Below are 23245 nucleotides of genomic sequence, written 5' to 3'. Positions count from 1 at the left end.
GGAACATGGACTCCTCCAGACCGCAGAAATTGCTGGCGGCCTGGGTGTCCATGAATCGACTTAAAAACCGATTGCATGGGACTGCCCCGTACAACACCCTCCAGGCCAAGTCCCCAATAAATAAAAGAAGGACTCGCATGTAGAGAGCACTCCATTGGGGACCCCCGCCTCCTCCGGATGGCAAGATGGTACGCCATGGTGTGTCCGGACGGCAGACGAGGATGGCAAAGTGGAGAGTGTGCAAGAGCAGCCCGCACAGGAATCCCCTCCGTGCAGAACTGAAAGACACGGAGGGGGTTTCCTGGAGGAGGCTCAAGATGTGAGGCACTGGCTCCCGAGGGAGGTTTCGGAACTTGGCGCCAATGAGGAATTCCGTCCAGACGGGGGGCAACAGCTCTACAACTCTTTTGTTCGAATGATAGCTCCTTCGAGCCGGAATTGAACCAGCGACCTAAGGGTGACTTTGCTTTGTATTCCACTACAGTCCTCTGCTCTACCAGCTGAGCTATTGAAGCGAAGCAAACCTGTGAGCATACTCACATGTGCATACATTACATCAACCATGCAAGGGACAATTGGAAGGATTGGTCTGTTCTTACTCACACTCAGTGAGCTACAGAAATTATGGCTACCATCTCCAAAACTGTTGACTCTGACTTTACCATATAATTCATTTTTCATCTGAGGAATGATCTGCTACATTTTCCACAGGCATAAAATTTGATATCTTTGATGAGAATTTTAGCAAGATTTCCCCACCAAAATAATTTACTGCTCAAGGTATCTGGAAAATCTTGTTCCTTGATTCCCTATCTGAAGACTGGTTACCTAAATTGTTGCATTTTTTAACCTTTTAACTGTGCTAGATTTTTCATTTAAGATGGAATAAGGAAAAATTATCTTTTAAAACAGAAAGATGTAACAGAAATTCTGGTCTACATGAAGTGTTCCAGTAAATGGCATCATGTTCAATAAAATTATATATATACATACTCTCAGAAGAAGAAAAAGTAATGCTGCTTACTGCTTTCAGTTGCTAAGTAATCACAGGAGGCTGTTGGTGCAAGTGGTTGAGTACTCAACTTCCAACCAGACAGTAGTAATTTTAGGTCGAAAGACAGCTTGTCACTTAAATTTAATTCCTTCTGCTGGATGATTTCCATCAGTCTTCAGCCGGGCTGTGGATGTGGTGCCATGTGGAAACTAGGCTTTCCATCTTCTGGAATGAAAGATCTTCTGGCTTAGCTCACTTGACTTTATCTGTCAGGTATTGTGAAGCTCCATGGATTTTGGTAGCAGAAAGGCTTATGGTCGAGACAATTCTATCCTCTAGTTCTCTATGTTGCAATAGATTAAAAATCTTACATCTGCGTGGATGTCCTATCAACTTTTTGTGTTATAAATTCCTGTGTCTCCATTTATAATGGAAATTACGGATATAAATCTGTTATGATTACACTCTTTTCCAGTAGAGACACTTCAGCAACAGCACTGGGGGCAGCTGTAATTACAGCGTGACAATTTACGTATACAATTTTCATATTGGAGGAAAATTGCGGTCAGAGGCTTTGTTTGGACAAACGCCTCCAACCCGAAAAAAATCTACGAAATTACCTGGTGGTCCCGGAGGAACGTAGGATTCCAGTCGGAGGCCTTCATTCGCTGTGCAGCGCACGGGAGATGTCTTCCAGATACGTATCCTGGCATCACATGGGCCAGGACCACTGATCACTATCTAGTATTCGCATTCATAATAATGAGACCCCTGATTATACGAGCTCCCATTACTATCAATGAGAATACCCCACTAAAACAAGAAACACAACACAATAAATAAAAAAAACACCACATATTTCAAATTTATTGAAATTGAATGTTTTCGAAAAAAAAAATATTTTTTGGAAGTCTTTTTTAATGGCCCTGAAATCATGGCCTCACCGAAACCATACTGAGTGTGTACGGACCTGGGAAGGCATCGCAAAAGCCAGTTTTCGGGACGCAATGCGCATGTGCCGAAAACCGGCTTTTCCAATCTGTCAAGTTTTGGCTTGACAGATCCTCCACATCGTCGGGAGAAGGACATTCACATGGGCAAGATTGCGCTATTTGCCCATCTCTTGCCCAGCAAATGTCCTTAAAACTCTTGCGCCTGGTAAAAGCAGGCGCATAACCTACATTTACCAGCATAAGAGTTTTAAAACTTAAAAAAACATTTTAACAATAAAATTTAAAAACACATTGTTATGTTAAAAATCCTATCCACTAAGGTAAGTTTATTTTAAACCCTAATTAAAATACTAAAAAAATATTTTTTTTTTTTTCTAAAACATTTAATTTCAATTAATGTTAAATATTTGAAGTGTTTTTTTTAATGTTGTGTTTAATGTGTTTGGGTTTTTTTTCTCATTAATAACAATAAGAACTTGTAGATACGGAGGTCTCATTGCTATTAATGAGAATACTGTACCTGATTGGTTGTGCAGTCACACATGACTGCACCTTCTACGTCCAAACATCGAGAATGGGAGCGCACTTCGAAGCACGGAGAGAGAAGGCCTCCCCACCAGAATTACAGGCGCCTCTTGGACCACCAGGTAAATTCATTAAAATTCTCGGGTCGGAGGCGTTCAACTGGAATTTCAGGCCCAATGTGTTTTAATAAGGTTAAAAATAAACTTATGTTCATGGACAGGATTTTTAATATAAAAATGAATGATTAAATTAAATTTTTCTATGTTTTAAAACTCTTCTGTTGGTAAAAGTAGGCTATGCGCCTGTGTTTACCGGGTGTAAGAGTTTGAAGGACATTCGCTGGGCATGAGTTGGGCAAATAGCCCAATCTCTGACCTGTGGATGTCCTTCCTGCAGGGATGCATAGGATCTGTCAAAAGAAATTTTGCGAGATTGCAAAAGCTGGTTCTTGGCACATGCACATCACGCGTTGAGAACCGGATTTTGCGAGGCCTTGCTGGGTGCATGCGCACATCGTAGGCAGCCGGCGAGGCCGCAAGTTTCGGCCCAATAAATGTGGTCATCAAGAATTTTTAATGGAAAATAAGGAAAAATTATACGGGAAAGTCTGGTGAGAACCCAACCAGGCAAATACATTCAACCAGGAGAACATACCCACCAACATTCCCGTAGTCTGTAATTTTAACCTGCTCTTTTGAGTGGGCAGCAAACACACCTGCTTGAAGCTGGTGGAGTCCGAATTTAAATGTGCAGATCAGGCTCTGATGATGTCATTGGGGTCCAACTGCAATTTTAACCAGTGACCTGAGCAGGGAAGTCATTCACTCCCCTGAGAAGGGAAGTCATTCACTCCAGGCTGCTGTTACACTACATTTTGTCAAGGCTTTGCGCAGAGCATGGAGACCAATATCAACTGAATGGTCAGCTCCATGAGCATGAAAATGGCACCCACCATGATGGAGCCTTTGCTGACAGCTTCCATGACAACTAATACTGCTGCCACTTAGACTCAGATGGCTCCTACCTTGGCTTGGGGGCCAGTGTTGACAAGTGCTTCCAGGGGTCACCTCAGTCTGGCACTCTGTCTCGGGCAGAGTTGTATGAGTGCTGAGGTGCAGTCCTGTGAAACTGGCCTTGGCTTCATGGGAGAAGTGCCTGCTGCCACTCGCCTTGCCAGCGGCCTTGTTAGCGCCGCACAGCCAGCTGGGTCAGTCTACCCTGCCCCGCACCGAGATGTTGCAGCCCGCAGCCAGACCTTCAAGCCGCCGTGTCGCTCAAGGTCGACCACCACGGCCAACTTTAGTCATCTCAATGGAAGCTCAGCAGCCTTCCACCTCCCTCACTATAGCCACTGGAGAAACACTTCTTGGAGCAGCAGGATAAGTAAAAAAACACACAAAGATAGGCACTAAGGGCTTGCACAAGGGTGATTCATAAGAATATCTGCTAACTATTAGATACAGATAGAATTTAGTTGTTTGATAAATTTGGTATTTGTTCTGGATTGGATGTTGCTGTTTATATTTTTCATGAATTGAGGGCAAGAACCATAACTCTGGACTGAAGGATGTCAATCAGATGGTGGTATTAAGGACAGCGGTGGTAAGGACTGTGGATGTATTGGGGATGGGAGGGATGGTTCACGTGAAGAGCTCTTCGATGAGCTGCTCTGTGAGAGCTCTGGCATCTAGGGGCACCGGTGGTCGATGCTACTCCTGGTTTTCATCCTCTTCATGCAGCTTTTCTTCTCCCCCCTGAACATCTTGTTTCCCAGGTGGCAATAAGGGCTGGTCCCTCATGATGGGAAAGTTATGGAGCATGCAGCTGGTGACCACAAATCTGGATATCCACTCAGGGTTGTTCTGCAATGCTTCTCTTGGATGGTCCAGACATGTTTCTTGAGCACACTGACTGTCTGCGTGATGATCTTTATGGTGGCAGCATGGCTCTTGTTATAGGCCTGGTCTGCAGCTGTGTTTGGGTTCCTGACTGGAGTGATGGATCACGTCTTGAGGGGATATCACTTGTCGCCAATTCACCAGCCTGTAACAGGACAGCCTGGTTGGAACAAATATGCCACAGCGGACATGCACAGGATAAAGAAATCATAACTGCTGTCAGGAAACCATGATATGCTGCCTGTGCTCACAAAAAAGTTGGACGATATGGGACTGGAATCCCGAGCTGACAAGAAAGGCAGGCTGGTGATGGGCCACACACAAGGTAATGGGAGTGCAGTCTATGGCACCTTAGAGCTGAGTGAAGGCTGCAATGCATACAAATCTAGTACTGTCTCATCCTGCTTTGATCTGTCCATGAGGATAGAGAAATAGGTATTCCTCCTGGTGTCGAGAGTCTCAGTGACCTGCCTGTTGCAATGGCAGACTGAAATCTGGGAGATGCCGCTGACATCACCAACTGCAGCCTGGAACGAGACCGCAGCATAAAAGTTAAGAGCTAATGTGACCTTAACAAGACTTGGCAAGGCTGTCCATGACTTGGTTCGAGGCTCGAGTTGTGGCTGCAGTCGGTGACATAGCTCGTTGACAGCCTGTTTTGTGAAATCGAGGCACCTGAGACGTTGCTCCTCTGAAAAGTTCATGTAGATATTCATCTCAAAGTTTTGCTGTAGGTGTGACCTCATGAGGAATGCATTCCCTTTCCCTCTTTTGTGAGCTGCTCCTGCTCCTTCATGTCTGCCTTGTAGCTCCTCCACCTCCTCCAGCCCCAAAGGCAGCCCCACCAAACCACCCATGACTGCAGTACAACTGTCGAGAAGGCAACTAAAAACAGTCCAGCAACAACAAAATCTTCGACTCAGCAGTCAGAATTAACTTTTCATGGTCAGAAAACACCCAGAAGTTGACCAGCAGCCTCAATGAATGCACTCTTTATCTAGTGCTGCTGGGGATCCTTCCTGCCTGTTAGCACCATGAGTTGCTGGGCAGGTTTATCACATGGCGAGTTAGGTGCTGAGGCAGCCCAATATCACAATCGGGCCCTATAACAAACGTAGGATCTGTTATTTTAATATTTTAATCAGCAATTTAAATAGTTCTGGCATGTGCCCTGGACGCCATGGAGCAGCCTGATCCAATATGGTGGAAGGCGCACTTCTGGCACAGAATGATCATGCGCACCCAGCCCAGCATATTGGATGCTTAGATGCCTGTTTTGTGCCTGAAAAACGGGCACAGTGCCATTGAAATTCTAGGATCCCATTTCCAATGCGATAGAACATCGGTTTACTCTAAATGCAGCAGGTGTCGGGTCTTCCGCATTCTGAATCGCCAAGTCTACATGTGCCCTAACCAGCGGTCAGAGCATTAAAAATACACTGGGGTTGAAATTGCCCTGTGCCCCGATTGGGGGCAGTTACCTGCTCTGGGCGATACTGCTTTAAAGTAGTAGTAGCAGGTTATTTGGGAAAGTATAATTTGGTCAGGCAGAGTCAGTATGGATTTATGAAGGGGAAGTCATGTTTGACAAATTTGCTGGAGTTCTTTGAGGATGTAACAAACAGGGTGGATAAAGGGGAGCCAGTGGATGTGGTGTATTTGGACTTCCAGAAGGCATTTAACAAGGCGCCACATAAAAGGTTACTGCACCAGATAAAAGTTCATGGGGTTGAGGGTAATATATTAGCATGGATAGAGGATTGGCTAACTAACAGAAAACAGAGAGTTGGGATAAATGGTTCATTCTCTGGTTGGCAACCAGTAACTAGTGGGGTGCCGCAGGGATCAGTGCTGGAACCCCAACTATTTACAATCTATATTAACGACTTGGAAGAAGGGACTGAGTGTAACGTAGCCAAGTTTGCTGACGTTACAAAGATGGGAGGAAAAGCAATGTGTGAGGAGGACACAAAAAATCTGCAAAAGAGCATAGACAGGCTAAGTGAGTGGGCAAAAATTTGGCAGATGGAGTATAATGTTGGAAAGTGTGAGGTCATGCACTTTGGCAGAAAAAAAATCAAAGAGCAAATTATTATTTAAATGGAGAAAGATTGTAAAGTGCTGCAGTACAGCGGGACCTGGAAGTGCTTTTGTATGAAACACAAAAGGATAGTATGCAGGTACAGCAAATGATCAAGAAGACCAATGGAATCTTGGCCTTTATTGCAAAGGGGATGGAGTATAAAAACAGGAAAGTCTTGCTACAGCTATATAAGGTATTGGTGAGGCCACACCTGGAATACTGCGTGCAGTTTTGGTTTCCATATTTACGAAAGGATATTCTTACTTTGGAGGCAGTTCAGAGAAGGTTCACTAGGTTGATTCCGGAGATGAGGGGGTTGACTCATGAGGAAAGGTTGAGTTGGTTGGGCCTCTACTCATTGGAATTCAGAAGAATGAGAGGTGATCTTATCGAAACATATAAGATTATGAGGGGGCTTGACAAGGTGGATGGAGAGAGGATGTTTCCACTGATGGGGGAGACTAGAACTAGAAGGAATGATCTTAGAATAAGGGGCTACCCATTTGAAATAGAGATGAGGAGAAATTTCTTCTCTCAGAGGGTTGTAAATCTGTGGAATTCGCTGCCTCAGAGAGCTGTGGAAGCTGGGACATTGAATAAATTTAAGACAGAAATAGACAGTTTCTTAAATGATAAGAGATTATGGGGAGCGGGCAGGGAAGTGGAGCTGAGTCCATGATCAGATCAGCCATGATCTTATTGAATGGTGGAGCAGGTTCGAGGGGCCGTATGGCCTACTTCTGTTCCTATTTCTTATGTTTCTGCACCCAGCGCAGAAGTCCTGCCCCGGCTGCTGAATTGGGCTTATCGCTCCTCAAAGAAAGTGGAGTGTAATCTCTCGTGCTCCACTTCCTGTAGTGGTGGGACCAATGGCGCGAACAGGCGCAGTCGGGATGCTCCGCGTAGCGCTGATGCGCTTCAATGCTCCTCCCCTTCGCTTGAAGGGGAGGGCTGCTGTGCACTCCGCAAGGCCTCTGTTGAAGTCCACTGGGCCACCACGGCAGTGTGGTAACAGGGCTGCTGCCCGGCATCCAAAACGCAGTGCTGGGGTGCATGATGGCGGCCTGGACCACACTAGGGAGAACCCGAGAGTCGGCAAAACTTCAAAGATGGCGACATGGAGCACTAGCGAGGTCCCCTTTACTTTCCGTCCTGCAAATCGATGTTGGCAAGCTTCGTGACCTGTGAAGCTGGTGCTGACACCCGTTCACTTCAGCCTTGTGGACATGGGGCAATATCCCCGGCGGGGCGGAAAGTGGTCAGCGTGCGGCGCTAAGGGATCATCGTTTGTGCGCCGGCCCGGGGCATGGCACTGCCATGACAGCGCCTCCGCAAATTTACAGACAATTTCCTGGAAGCTGGTAGTGCCCCCCCCCCACCACCACCCCCCGGCCCAGGCGAAAAGTGTTTTGTGCCCCCATTCCCCCACCCCCCCAGAGGCGCTAACGGGCATTGCACAAAGAGGCAATTTCGCTCCCACTTATCTGAAGGTGAAAATGAGAGGAGCAGGAATGCTCCACATTAAAAGTGAGAGCCACTGCTGGCCACTGCTCACCATCCTCTTGATTACCTCCTCCTCTTCCCAGACTCACCCAAGGCTCTGCACCAGTGTCCTAGCCAACTTCACTACCCTCAAGTCTGGACCGCTGCTTCTGGGGCATGACTGGTTCCCGCAGTTCACCGGTACTATCCTAATGATGCTGGCAGACGAATTTGCCGTGGTCCTCATTGGCACATGCTGCAAAGGGATTGTACCCTAATTTGCAGGCGATTCAATTTCTAGGCATACATCGTTGTCTTAAGATTTTAAATTATGCTCTAACTCTTTACCTTCCCGTATGATGTGCTTGTGATTTGTGGTACAATCAGTCTTGGCAATGTCTCAAATTAAGCCTCATAAAATAACTTCCTGTGAAGACAATTAAATAAACAACCTTTCACCAAACTCAGCACTGTGTCTTTATGAATGGCTGCTGAACATTGAGACAACATTAATTCTATTAGCTTGATCTCTCCTGCTGAAGCTTTCACATATTGCTTTGGCAAACAGATAGAAGACAAATAAGCAACACAAAGATCTTACCTTGCACTATCAAATGCACTTGATAGGTCTTCGGGTGGTGCTGGGTCTGCACTGAGCATGTGTAAGGACCTTCATCAGATACATCCACTTGCTGAATCTGAAGGCTATACTCTAAGCGAGCGTTGGTCAATAGAGTGACTCGAGGGTCTAGGGACCATTTGTCATTTCCAGCAAAAATAATATTGGATCGGTTCAGCCAAGCAACCTTCGAAATCCTGTCTTCAACATAGCACCTTTAAATCAAGAACAAAAATTGCAATTAGTTGTCAAACAATAATAACCAAAAGAAACAGCCAAAAATATGAGGAAGTTATGGATCAATTCAAATATCTTTAAAGTTTTTATGCTATTTATTCTAAAGGCTAATACACAGGAACATGCTGTGACTATATTATTTATATGGAAGATAATGGATGGCGACATGAAGTTCATATAGAATATTCAATAGGCGGTAATAGATTTCAATCATTTAGCACAAACTGAAAGAATAAAGCATGAGCAATTTGTTAGTCATTTGAACCCCAAGACTGGATTGCTGGCATGAATCCTCTACCAGACATCCAATATGATTTTTACACCTAGTTATATGTGTGTAGATGATTTTGATGCTAGGTTAATGGTGACTACTTTTAACATTATGGACCAATTAGAATAGTTCTGAGTGACGCTGAGCCATACTGATCACTGAGCCAGGATATATAAACGCACAAAATATAAGACCCAGATATTTGACCTGATGGATGCCGGGTCATCTTGCATTATTGAGGATTCACAATCTCCATGTATGATTAAAGGCGCTGTATATTTGCTCCAAAAATGGTTTTGGACCGTGCACATACAAGCCATAAATCAGCAAGGAACATTTTTCAACTTCATAAACTCAGCTCCAAAATATTAATTTATTTGAACATTTTTCTTTTATTTGCCCCCTGAAAATAATTGTTCTCGAGATTAGACAGAAATATGATTGTAAAAAATCAGATATGATAAAATATAAGAAAATTATGTCAGATTGAACAAAATATATTTGATATACAGGGTATTTTGAAAGTGCTACAGGATATGCGGCATTTTAAAAAACATTAAAGATTGTTTGAAAGTTGGGATCTGCTGAAAGGAAATATTGGATATTGCTTCTTTGTCATTGGTCATCATGCAAACTACAATATATGATCAGTATGTATACAGTATATACAAGAATATTATGATGACTGCTAAATCATAAATATTTTGGACAACTTGCTCCTGTAGTTAGTCTGTTAACAAGGGTTTGTACAAACCAAATTCATGGCAAAGTAATTTGTATTGCATTAAGTATTTCATTACTGGGCATCTAGTACTGTGCTCACAGGTCTACTCTGGATGAAATTGCACATTTTTGTGGGTAGACACATGGCTGTTATTAGTTACGAGTTGAACATTAATGTTCATCACGAGGAATATATTAACTGGCAGCACCAGCTTTGAGAAAATATTTATTTCAGTCACAATTAATCAATTTTAAACATCAATAATTTCTCAACCCTGAAAATATATCACTGAAAAACCGAATAATTCTGACATTTTCAAGATGCAACATAAAAAAGTCTGCTGTTTCCTTCCTGCCGGGCTGGCACAGGGCGTATACATTTTTAATACACTGCCTTCAAAATACTGCAAGTGAAAAGCTGTCATTTTATAAATGGATACTGGATGCTTCAAGGCACTATGCAATAACAAATAATGAAGCATGCACCATGCAGTGATGAATAATGCACTTCAGAATCTGATTTAAGACACTGATTTTGGCTAGCTCGCCAAATGAATGTTATGTACCCTCCCAAAGCACTTTTTCCAATGCATTCTTTCATGGTTTTATCATTTTCCAATTTAGCAGTAAAACTGCAACTCTTCTAATAATAATGTAACTGAGGTTAAACAGGATTAATTTTGGTGACCTTGAAAAGCACTGAATTCAATAAGACACATTAGACATTTTCATAAATTTATAGCAGACTACTACTATTAAAACATTAATAAAGGAAGCTCGGAACCACTTGTGTCATTGATAGAGACTTTATGAAAGGAGCTATGACAATTTCTCTCCCACCACCAAGTCTGTTCTTCCTTTGCTTACACAAGAAAATTCAACGTTGAAGTTTAGGAAGCAAAAGTAAAATGTACAGGGTAGAAAAAAATACTAGTTGATCTCCCATAGTGTCGTTCATAGACAAAATTATGGAAATAATTCTTCCTGTAAATGTCTCTCTGTTTGTTGGTAATTTTGAATGTGGGTGATAGATAAAATGGGTGATATTGATTTAGCCGCGTGTTACACATCTCTCCAAATGGAAATGAAAATCGGGAGAGATGTACAATGGACAGCTGAATCAATATTGCCTGTTTTTCACAATCAGCCAAAATCAAAATGACACCCCTTTGACTCCATTTCTCTTGCTCTTTCTGCTTCTGTCTCTCTGCATTTTATGTTTGCCTTCCACTCTTTGGGCTGGATTTTCCAGTCTTCTGTGCTCTTTTTTTCGTCCCGGAGCAGTGTCAATGGTGGGGGTGAGGTCTTCTGCACCCCACAGAAATCCTTGGGTCTGATTTTGTGGCGGCATGGAGCAGCACCGCCCGGAAGAGCTGCGTTGGTGTGCAATGCCCCTGGTTGCGACATCGGTATGAGTTTTAGCTCCTGCCCAACCATTCCACCCTGGAAGCGCGTCCCAAAATGACTGCTTGGGAAATCAGGGTGGTCCAACCATCCTAGCGGCAGAGAGGTGAGTAATGGACTCCTGAGGTAAGTGTGATTGGTTTTTCTTTTCATTTTTTAAGTGATTTGTGTTATGGTGGCATGGACAATGTTTTTGGAATGTTTTTGTGGGGGATTTTTAGTTCCTCCGCCGCCCCCCACCCCTCTCCCCAGATGTCTCTCGGCGCGCTCCCAGCCCGGCTCTTTAGCTCGGGAGTTTCCCATCCTTGCGCCAAGAGAGATGTACAACGCCTCCCTTAGCGGATGCAGGGCCCAGATGCCCAAACTTAACTACTAAGGCACTAGTCCCAGCCGCCAACTTTCCCGCCCCGCCGTCATTATCTCCACAAAAACATAAAAGCCTAAAATCCAGCCCAAATGTTTCAGTCTTTTTCCTCTTTCCCCTTTATAGGGCAAAGATCTTTTTCTCACGTATTTTCTCAATATCTACATTTTTATTTGCATTTAAGTCAACAGAAATAAAAATCAGAAGAGATGAAAAATGGGCTGCCGGTTCGCTTGCCCATGTTACACTATTGCTGAGTCGCAAAATGATGCCACAAGCCTCCTAGCCTTGATTATATATTTGCCTTGTGGTCTTGCTCGTGCCTGGAAAGAACTTACAGAAAGACACAAACTATACCTGAAGAAGAGAAGCTGGGGGACAAACTAGAAAAGGGGGGGGGAGGGAGGAACGGCTTCTAATATTTTTGATGAGTTTGTTTTGGAAATGTTATTTATGTTACTTATTAGCAAAATTAAAGCCCATTGGAATAAAGGGGCAGTGGTTGCATGGATAGTAAATTGGCTAAGGGACAGAAAGCAGAGTAGTGGTGAATGACTGTTTTTCAGACTGGAGGAAGGTGTGCAGTAGTATTCTCCAGGGGTTAGTATTAGTATCACTGCTCTTTTTGATATATATTAATTGACCTGGACTTGGGTATTCAGAGCATAATTTCAAAGTTTGCAGATGAGGCAGAATTCAGAAATGTAGTAAACAATGAGTAAACACTGGTAACAGACTTTAGGTCGATATAGGCAGACACATGTCAAGTGAAATTTAATGCACAGAAGAGTGAGGTGATATATTTTGGTAGGAAGAATGGGGACAGGCAATATGAACTAAATGGTACCATTTTAAAGGGGATACAGGACCAGATAAACATGTACACACATTTTGAAAGTAGGACAGGTTGGGAAAGTTTTTGTAAAAAAAGTATATGAGATCCTTGGCTTTATTAACAGAGGAATACAGTACAAAATCAAGGAAGTTGTGCTAAATCTTTAGAAAACACTGGTTAGCCCTCAGCTGGAGTATTGTGCTCAATTCTGGACACCACTAGAAAGGATGTCAAAGCCTTGGAGATGGTGCAGAAGAGATGGTACCAGGGATGAGGGACTTCAGTTATATGGAGAGACTGAAGAAGCTAGGAGTATTCTCCTCAGATCAAAAATGGTTAAGAGGAGATTTGATAGAGATGTTCAAAATCATGAATGGTTTTGATAGAGTATATAAGGAGAAACTGTTTCCAGTGGCAGAAGGGTCGGTAACCAGAGGACATAGATTTAAGGTGATTGGCAAAAGAATCAGAGGTGACATGAGGAAACATTTTTTTATACAGCGAGTTGTTGTGATCTGGAATGCATTGCCTGAAAGGGTGGTGGAAGCAGATTCGATAGTAACATTCAAAAGAGAATTGGATAAATACTCAAAAGAAAAAATTGTTAAGGAGGAAGAGAGTGGGATTAATTGGATAACTCTGCCAACAATGTGCCAAATGACCTCCTTTGCTGTATCATTCTACAATTCTATAATTCTATGTGACTCATCCATGCTTTGTTACCTCTAAACATGACTTTTCCAATCCTCTGCTGGAAAAACTCCCACCTTCTACCCTCCATAAATTTGATATCATAGATAACTCTGCTGCCCGTATCCTAACTCGCACCATGCCACTCACCCATCACCCCTCTGTTCGTTGACCTACATTGGCTCCCAGTCCACCAATGTCTCGAATTTAAAATTATCATGCTCGTGTTCAAATTTCTCTCCATGGCCTTAGTCCTCCCTATCCCAGTAACCTCCTTCAGCATGACAACCCTCCGAGAACTCTGCGTTCTTCCAATTCTGGCTTCTTATACATCCATGGACTTCCATCGGCCCCACCATTGGCAGTCCTGCTGGTCCTGCTGCATAGGTTAACGGCAGCCTGTCTGGTGAAGCTCATCTCCTCTTGCATTGCTGCTCAGAAATATCCAAGAATGTAAGCCATACCCTATGGACGCTGTGAGCTGAGCAAATCCCTCCCTCACCTGTTGTCTCCCAACAGGCCCAGCTGTGGTTTCCCACTCGTCCAATCAATATTTGCGGATGTGATATGGAAACTCCGGAAAAATGATATTTACGCCATTTTTCAGAATTTTCACCGCTCTTCCACTGAAGTTGCAGTGTTGAAGTGAGACAACCCCAGTGGAAATTTAGCCCTGATGTTTTGAATAATTGAGAGTGTTAAGTTCTGACCCTAATGTACTGACTTACATGAGACACATGCTGAAGTCAAGGTCACTCAGGACCTGCAACTTTAATTCCAGCTCTCCAGTGCTGCACTTGCCTGAGGCCTCCCTTTACATACCTCAGTGGGACAGGTATGGTGTGTCTCCTGCAAGTGCACCCCTGGTAGTAAGGTATGCTTATTGTGGTGTATGTAGCACACAAATCACTGACTCCACACGGTCTGGTGTAAGTCTAACTGCTGTGACCTTCGTCCTTTATTGTTCAGCTCCAGAGTGCCTCCCAGGTGTGGTGGTCAGCCTTATATAGCCTTTGTTACAGGTGCTACCAGGGTTTCCCACCGCAGAGCCCTCTGTGGTGTGGCATAGTACTTACAATACATTTAAGGTACTGGGACGATACACACATCATTACATAACATCACCTTCCCCCTCCCCCCCCCCACCTGGACGCAGGACAATGATACACACATCATTACATAACACTTTTTGTTACAGGTCATATCCAGTTACAGTCATGTATAGCATGGTAAGTAGAGTTATATACAGTAATGTGAGATACATGACATCACCCTCCCCCAAGGTCTTATTGCCTTTATAGATTCAGTCCCTCAGGTGGTCTGCGCTCTCGCATGGAGCGTCTTAGTTGTGGTTCCGTTGTTTGCCTTGGTGCCTATTTTTCGTTCGGTGTGATTGCTGGTATCTCGCCTGGGCTGTCTGTTTTGTTCGGTGTGATTGCTGGTATCTCGCCTGGGCTGTCTGTTGAGACTGCCCTTTCCTCAGGTTGTTCCACCTGTCTGTCCACCAGATGTGGTGTGAGTTCCACATTGTAGTCTGCCTCTGGTTCTTCAGTGTTATCGGTGAATCTACTTTTTACTTGGTCTACATGCCTCCGGCAGGTTTGGCCATTGTCCATTTGTACAACCAGTAGCCTGTTTCCCTCTTTGTCTGTTACTGTCCCTGCAAGCCATTTGGGACCCCGGCCATAGTTTAGCACAAACACTTTGTCCCCTATCTCATTCCACCTCCCCCTCGAATTTCGGTCATGGTACTCAGTTAGCTTTTGACGCTTAGCCTCAACAGTTTCATGCATGTCTGGGAGGATTAACGAGAGCCTGGTCTTTCAGGTTCGTTTCATCAATAGTTGTGCGGGGGGACCCCAGTCAACGAATGCGGACGAGATCTGTATGCCAGCAGCAGTCGCGACAGGCGGCTCTGCAGCGTGGGACCTTAGATTCTGAGCATGCCTTGTTTAATGATCTGCACTGCTCGCTCTGCCTGGCCATTGGAGGCCGGCTTGTAAGGTGCCATCTTAACATGATTTATACCGTAGTCAACTATAAAATCGTGAAATTCTGTGCTGGTGAAGCACGGACCATTATCACTGACCAATATGACAGGAATGCCGTGCGTTGCAAACATGGTTCTAAGGCTCTCCACAGTGGTGGAGATGGTGCTTGAGTTTAAAATGGTGCACTCGATCTATTTTGAAAATGCATCAACGACTACGAGGAACATTTTTCCCATGAACGGGCCCGCATAGTCTACATGCACCCGTGACCACGGTTTGGTGGACAAGGGCCAGGGGTTTAGGGGGGCCTCCCTGGGGGCATTATTGAGTTGGGCACAAATGATGCACCGACGGACGCAGAGCTCCAAGTCCGCGTCAATGCCAGGCCACCAGACATGAGATCTGGCTATGGCCTTCATAAGGACAATCCTCGCGTGCTCGCGACAAACGCCTCCCTGCCTCATAAGGGCATAACTACTCGGCTGCCCCACATCAGGCAGTCTGTCTGTAGTGAGAGTTCATGCATGCGCCTATGGAAGGGTTTGACCTCCTCGGGGCAGGCATCGCGAGCCTCTGCCCAGTCACCAGTTGAATGCATCTTTTAACTAGAGATAACGTGGGGTCGCTGGTCGTCCAGGCTCTGATTTGGCGAGCCGTCATGGGCGAACCTGTGGATTCAAAGGATTGATTGCCATGACCATCTCACAGTCCTGTTCGTTGGACCCTTCTGTGGTCGCCAGGGATAGCCTGCTAAGCGCGTAGGCACAGTTGTCTGTGCCTGATCTGTGCCTTATCATGTAGTCGTAAGCCGCTAGCATGATGCCCACCGCTGAATGCGCGCCAAAGGCGTTGGCGTTGACTGCCTTGCACTCGGATAGTAGGGACGTGAGGGGTTTGTGGTCGGTTTCCAACGCAAACTTGGCCCCGAAAAGGTAATGGTGCATCTTTTTGACACCGTAAACGCACACGAGCGCCTCAACCTCAACCATACCATACCCGCGCTCCGCCCGTGAAAGTGACCTTGAGGCATAAGCAACGGGCTGCAATTTACCCGCATCGTTGACATGCTGTAAAATGTACCCGACCCCGTACGCTGACGCATCACACATAAGGACTAATTTTTTATCTGGGTCGAAAAAGGCTAAAACACTCATGGAACATAGAAGGTTGCGTGCCTTATTGAAGGCCCGTTCTTGGGCGTTCCCCCCCAAAACCAATCGCACCCCTTTCTGAGTAGCACGTGGAGAGGCTCCAGCAGCGTGCTCAAATTCTGCATAAATTTCTCAAAGTAATTGAGTAGCCCGAGAAAGGCACGCTGTTCCGAGACATTCCGGGGCCTGGGTGCCAGGCGAATTGCTTTGGTTTTGGATTTGGTTGGGCGGATTCCATCAGCGGCAATCCTTCTGCTCAAAAATTCAACCTCAGGAGCGAGAAACAGACATTTGGATTTCTTAACTCTTCGGCCTACCCGATCCAATCGACTTAGTACTTCCTCCAGATTGCGGAGATGAGAGTCGGTGTCCCTGCCCGTGATGAGTATGTCTTCTTGAAACACAACCGTCCCCGGGATGGACTTGAGCAGACTCTCCATGTTGTACTAGAATATAGCAGCTGCCGACCAGATGCCGAATGGGCATCGATTGTACACAAAAAGGCCTCGATGTGTGTTGATGGTGGTGAGTAGCTTAGATTCTTCGGTCAGTCCTTGCGTCATATACGCAGATGAGAGGTCAAGTTTCGAGAAAGGTTTTCCTCCAGCCAACGTGGCAAATAGGTCCTCCGCTCTGGGCAGCGGGTATTGCTCCTGTCGGGAGACTCTGTTTATGGTAGACTTGTAATCCCCACGGATTCGCACGGATCCATCAGGCTTCATGACGGGGACGATGGGGCTTGCCCAGTCGCTGAATTCCACGGGAGAAATTATGCCTTCCCGCAGAAGCCGGTTCAGTTCGTTTTCAATCTTTTCCCTCATCACATAAGGCACAGCTCTAGCCTTTTGATGGACCGGTCTGACATTCTGTGTGATGTAGATTTTAACTTTAGCCCCTTTGAAGGTGCCCACACCTGGCTGAAAGAGATGTTCAAAATGGCTTAGAACTGTTGAGCAGGAGGTCCGTTCCTCTGATGACATGGCGTGAACATCATCCGATTTCCAATTAAGTTCTGCTAGCCAGCTTCTCCCCAACAGGGCCGGGAGATCCCCGGGGACAATCTACAGGGAAAGTCGGTGCACCATCCCTTTGTGTGTGACTGAGAGCATGGCGCTGCCAAGGACTGGGACGATTTCTTTAGTATAGGTCCTTAGTTTGGTGTCGACCTTTGTGAGTTTTGGTCTGTTGCTTTTGTGTGGCCACAGCTGTTCAAATTGTTGAACGCTCATGAGGGATTGACTGGCTCCCGTGTCCAGTTCCATGTTGACGGATATCCTGTTGAGTAGAACCCTCAGCATAATTGGAGGCGTCTTGGTGTAAGGAATGGATATTGATCGTGTTAACCCGCTGTACCTCGACGTCCCGTGCATTGTTCCAACTGTCTTCTGGTCCGCTTTCCGACCCTTCCGATTCGTATACCAGCCGAGCTGCTGTTTTTCTGCACATGCGAGCCAGATGCCCTGTGTAGTTGCAGTTTCTGCAAACGGCATGCTGAAATCGACACACCCTGGTTGAGTGCCTCCCCCCACATCTCCAACACAGACTGTTTCCATTGTTTCTGAAGGATGAGCTGCATCTGGCTGATCTCTCTTCTCTCAGTCTGTTGTTGATTGCTCGCATTATGGGTTGATGAGGTGTGATCGGCCGTTCATGTGGCCCTTGATTTTGATGGCTTCTGGCGCCACTGTCTGCTGTTGAAGTCCTGCTTTCCTGCCTTTGTCTGTATGTGTGGGTAGTGGTTTGTTTCACAATGTGAACCCCTTGTTCCGATGCCTCGTTGGTTGTCGTACCCGAAGTATAGATCAGCCTCGTTTCTTTTTCGCCTGCCAAGAACGTCTGTGCGACCAGTGCTGCTGCCTCTAAAGTCAAGTTCTTAGTCTCTATAAGCTTCGGAATATGCCTGCGTGGCCTATTCCTTCAATAAAAAAGTCTCTCAGTCCTTCTCCCCTTAGTTCATCGGGGAACTCACATGAAGTAGCCAGCCTCCGAAGTTCCGCCACGAAGTCGGGTATGCTTTGGCCCACACAGCGTCTGTAGCTGTAGAACTTGTGTCTGGCCATGTGTAGGCTGCTTGTTGGCTTCAGGTGGTCTCTCACCAGTGTACTCAACTCCTCAAATGACTTGCTTGCTGGTTTCTTGAGTGCCAGCAGGTCTTTCATTAAAGCGTATGCTTTTGAGCCACAGCTGGTCAAGAGATGGGCTCTTCTCTTGTCTGCCAGTCTTTGGTCACAAAGCTTTGTTGGAGCCTTTCTATAAAGTCAAAAAATCCCAATTATCTCCAGCATTGTATTTCTCATCTGAGCTGTTGGTTGCCATTCTGTGGATTCTGTGATCCCGTAACTCATCACCACTGTTAAGTCCTGACTCTAATGTACTGACTTACACGAGACACATGCTGAAGTCAAGGTCACTCAGGACCTGCATCTTTAATTCCAGCTCTCCAGTCCTGCACTTGCCTGAGACCTCCCTTTATATACCTCAGTGGGACAGGTATGGAGTGTCTCCTGCAAGTGCACTCCTGGTGGTAAGGTATGCTTATTGTTACAGGTCATATCCAGTTACAGTCATGTATAGCATGGTAAGTAGTTATATACAGTAATGTGAAATACATGACAGAGAGTATTTAAAACAAATATATTTGAAGATATCTTTTAAGTTTTATTTTTATTTGTGTATGACGCAATAACACTGGTGTAATAATTATACATTTTTTTTTCCACATTTTGTTCTGATTATCAACAGGGTGACTAAAACATGTGGAATCCCCTTATCCCACAAACTCTCACACGCTATACTGAGGCAGTGGATGTCTCAATATCACAGCAGTATGTGCTGCAATACTGCAACAGAAGACATTACCTGAGCACTTGGCTTCGTTGACAGTTCTATACTCCCACTTAAAGTTAGACAAAAACTACCTGATCGGTCTGGTTTGTGACAATTAACCCATTGATACCTAAAGTACCATATCATGAGTTTGTTATTCTCTAACAATTCATTTTAATTAGTTCACGGTCATTTACATCTTGTGACAACATATCACACTACGTCTAGAACTGCAACTCATGTAATTAGTAGGAGATGCACATTGTTCCTTTTCATCAGCATTGCTAGTAATTTTTCAGGGCCAGGATCAAAGGAAGAATATCAATTCCATCCTTTTTTTTTCTGATAAACATTTGAAAAATTCAATATGAAGAAGCATTCTAATGATTCATTAATTTCTGCTGCACAGCTACATCTCTGTGATTAAACTAAGCAGTAACATAGTGCAGGAAAGAGCCGACAAAGGGTAATTGCCTGAAAAGGTTTCATATATTTTATTCTTTTTAAGCACATGCTCATTTCCTCTACTTCCCACGCTTGTCTATAGCTGTCATATCTTTCTTTTTCCCAGTATGTTTGATGGATGCACAGTGCAGATTGTGCAAAGACTTGCCGAGGGGTAGCCTAATGTGGCCTACCCAGCTTCATTTAGAGGACACTGACAAGGCAGAGGGTTTGGAGGTGCAGCTCTACATCTACTTTCAATGTCATTCACTGTTACAAGTGTAGTCTTGGACTGACATGTCATCACATGAAGCTGACGTACCCACAAAGAGCAGTACGAAACTAATGATGTACCTCTCTATCAAAGAAACCAGCTCAAACAACATCGAGACAAAGCTTGGAGATGCATATATATATGAGAACAAATGTGTCTGCACCTGTGAGGTTTAAACTAAAGTCACTCTCAAAGTTGACTTCAAATCATTACTGTTCATAACGGCATGAATTTGTTCCAAAAAGATGTGCACCAATAGGCTATTAAATTATGCATGGTGTACATGTATCAGAATATGCCTACATGGACATTGCATTGCAAGCAGCCCAGCCCTTCCAGAATGGTCTTCGAATATGACACAAATGTAGCATGAAAAAATTACTGGTGCATCTAGGTTACCCTTCGAAACCTCCCTTCAAGTTTCTGTCTGATTCTACAACTAATAGCCCTGAATCCTATTTACCAGCAAGTAGTTATCCATTCTTTTGTTTAAACATATTGCAGTTTTTTTGTTCCACACCCTCCCTCTGCCAGTGTAATCTATATCACATTTCTATCTGCCTACATTTCTTATTTTATTTGTACTTTGTTTTCTACCCCAGTCCTGTACCTGATCGAAAAATGTTCCTGGATCAATTTCTCCACGTCTGTGAAAATTTTAAGGAACTTTGTCAAGAGTGTAAAAGTTCCTGGGTAGTCAATCTTTCTCATAACTGAGCCCTCTAAGTTCAATCAGCCTTAGCCATATAGCCCACTTCTGAGCAACATTGAACAACCATATCCTTGCAGCTATACTGAACACAGAACTTCAAATGTGGTCTCAACTACAAAAATTGATATTTTGATTTAAAATTTTGCACCCTTAGAAATACATCCAACTGGTGGGTACTTCATTAAAATAACAGTTTGCTAATGTCTGCCATACACACTATTTTCCAACATTTTGATGTGCAAGACATCCAATTTGAAATGGCCATCCAGAGTTGTTAGGTGGCAGTAATGTAAAAGTAAGTTTATTTTAGCCATTTCATAACCATTTTGCTTCATTTTTTTCCTCGCTGGCATTTGAATCCTCCAACCAGATATTTCATTTATTAATCACCCTAAGTATCATTACTTGTGTCGATCAAGACTCTCCTCTATGGAAGAAGAAAAGGACCTTCAGATGGATAATGGGCAAGTCAAACTGCATGAGCGCTGCTATGCGCCAACCCACTGGTACCAAGACTTGCAGACGGAGTCAAATATACCTCACTTTGGTAAATTATTTGTGCATGTGGAGGCTTCTATTCTCAAAAGAAGATGGTAGAGTAGATCCGATGGCACTACTAAGATCTGTGAATACCTGACTAACCATAATCTTGGAAGCTTCCTCAGAAGCACGCCAATCACAGCATTTCATGCTTTCAATGGTATGAAAGAATGAATGCCGAGGTAACCAAGAGGTTGTATATCCTGATTGATCACCATACAATGATGCCACCAAACCATTTCCGCAGGTCCGAATGCACCTATCTTGTAATGACTCTTGGTCAGCTGAGAGGTAAATGCATGCATCTTCCACCCTTCAATATGTAGTTCGGGACCTGGAATATCTGGTCCTTTATTGTAACAACTGTGAACACTTCCCTTTTTGGCGTGGAAGCAAGTCATCCTCAATATGAGGGACCGCCTAAGAAGAAATGCAAAAGACATAAGACTGCATCAAACAAAAGATTGGGTGCTGGGCTGCTCTGCCTCTTTCCTACAAGCTCATGCGTGCATCTTGGGTTTCTTTTGCTTTAATTTTTGCCTGTCTTTTGTTAGTCCCTGGCCCCATTAGCCTTGGAAAAGGCCACTAATGGCGAGAGGTGTCTTTTAGGGCTCTCCAAACTCTTTCAGAACTATTGTCACCCTATTATGACACTTCTACTTAACTGTCCATATCTCTTTAAATTTCACGTATATGCCATTTACTGCCCCCACCATTTAAATGCTCCCCACACCCATCCGAATCTGAACCTGTAGCTTGCTAATGAGCTGACCTTGGAAATGTTGTTGCAAACAATACACTTCCATTTGAATCTGTTTAAAGATGTGCCAGTAGCAATTCAGATTGAAACTTCACTCATAGTGGAAAACCTAGGCTAATATGTCTTGTCATACTACGTTTATAATGCCATTACGATCACACTTAAAGCCCATTTCAGAAAGCAGATTCACTCATTTTCTTCACAGAATATCTCCTGTCACTACTTGTGCATGATTTGTTCCTATAGAATCAAATAGATGTTTAAAGAATGTTCCCCATCCAGTGAGGCTCAACTGTCAGACATTTTACATTTTTTTTTAAACTCAGGTTGTTTACGTTATAAAATATAAGGACATTCCTTACCCAACAACGGTAATGAATACAGCACAAGAATTCATTCTTTAATTGTTTTCAGTGAAAAGAGCTCACGTTATCTGCCTCAATTCTCCTTTTACAACTAACAATGTGTACAGTAAAAGGTGAAATTACACAATTCAAATGTAAAAAGGCAGAGTTCCATTAACTATAAATTAACTTGGTCCATGTGACCTCCTGATCACCTGAGTGAGTCGGAGAGGAATTCTCCCTTATTGGCTCTGAGTTAATATGTTGTTTTACTGCCTCTCCCAGAAGGTTACATGGCTGTGGTGGGGGGTGGGGAGGAGGGTGGTGGGGGGGGAGTATTTAGTCATGATGTTCCGTCCATGAGTGTGGGCCAGGCTTAATGGACCAGCTGGTCATTTCATATCCATCAATTTTGTATGTACTTATGTTTGTAACTGTACAATGATAAAGGCAAAATACTTGCTTGCAGGAACAGGATCTTTTGAGATGTAACTTACAAAATATCCTTACATATTAGGGTAAATTTACTAATCTTGTACTTAGAATGGGGAGCTGCGCTCGAAGGGTGTGTGATCGCAGATCAAGCTACAAATATTGTGGCAGCAATTCCACAACCCATGCTCTCTTCAACCACAGTTCATGATTGGGAGTGCACTGAATTACCCTTTGGTGTAATCTCTTGACTCATCTCCCACACTTTGGGCTCAAAATTGGCTTTTTTCGGCGCACTCACTGGAGATGCGGCACTTTTCCGTGTTGAAAAGTGCTCCGAAAAACTTTGGACGCTGTCCGGCCTCTCCCGGGTCTTCGCGCAGTGTGGCCAGTTGAGTAGGGGGCGGGGCCAGCGTCCCGTGCTGAAAACAGTGCCTGAATGTCTGCACATGCGCGTTGGAGTGTGCGCACATGCGCAGTAGCTCCTAGCCCCAGCCTCTCAGTGTGCGTGCTGCAGCATAGGACCCAATCATCATCATCATCATACCGGCTGCTTGTGTGTCCCACCCCAATCCCAGGCCGAGTGGCCAACCGCACAGACCGGCCCGTTGCCTTCCCAGGCTGAAGCTAAAGGTAGGGTAGGACTTACTTACTTCTATTTTTTATTTGGATATTTTGAAAAATTTTAGTAAA

At 44.4% G+C, this 23245-nt stretch overlaps 1 protein-coding gene across 2 annotated transcripts in view; it reads right to left on the bottom strand.

Moving 5' to 3' along the window:
* The window catches only part of lsamp (limbic system associated membrane protein), a 1086137-nt gene that overhangs the window by 647150 nt on the left and 415742 nt on the right, over positions 1-23245 (bottom strand). For both annotated transcript variants that reach the window (XM_070893384.1, XM_070893385.1), the window contains exon 2: positions 8537-8769. In XM_070893384.1, coding sequence (XP_070749485.1) covers positions 8537-8769 — 233 coding nt within the window. The remainder of the gene's footprint in view (positions 1-8536; positions 8770-23245) is intronic.

The sequence above is a fragment of the Pristiophorus japonicus genome, chromosome 11 (genome assembly GCF_044704955.1).
Source record: "Pristiophorus japonicus isolate sPriJap1 chromosome 11, sPriJap1.hap1, whole genome shotgun sequence".
NCBI lineage: Eukaryota > Metazoa > Chordata > Chondrichthyes > Pristiophoridae > Pristiophorus > Pristiophorus japonicus.
Note: the sequence above shows the minus strand (reverse complement) of the source record. Positions and strands in the feature narration are given on the sequence as shown.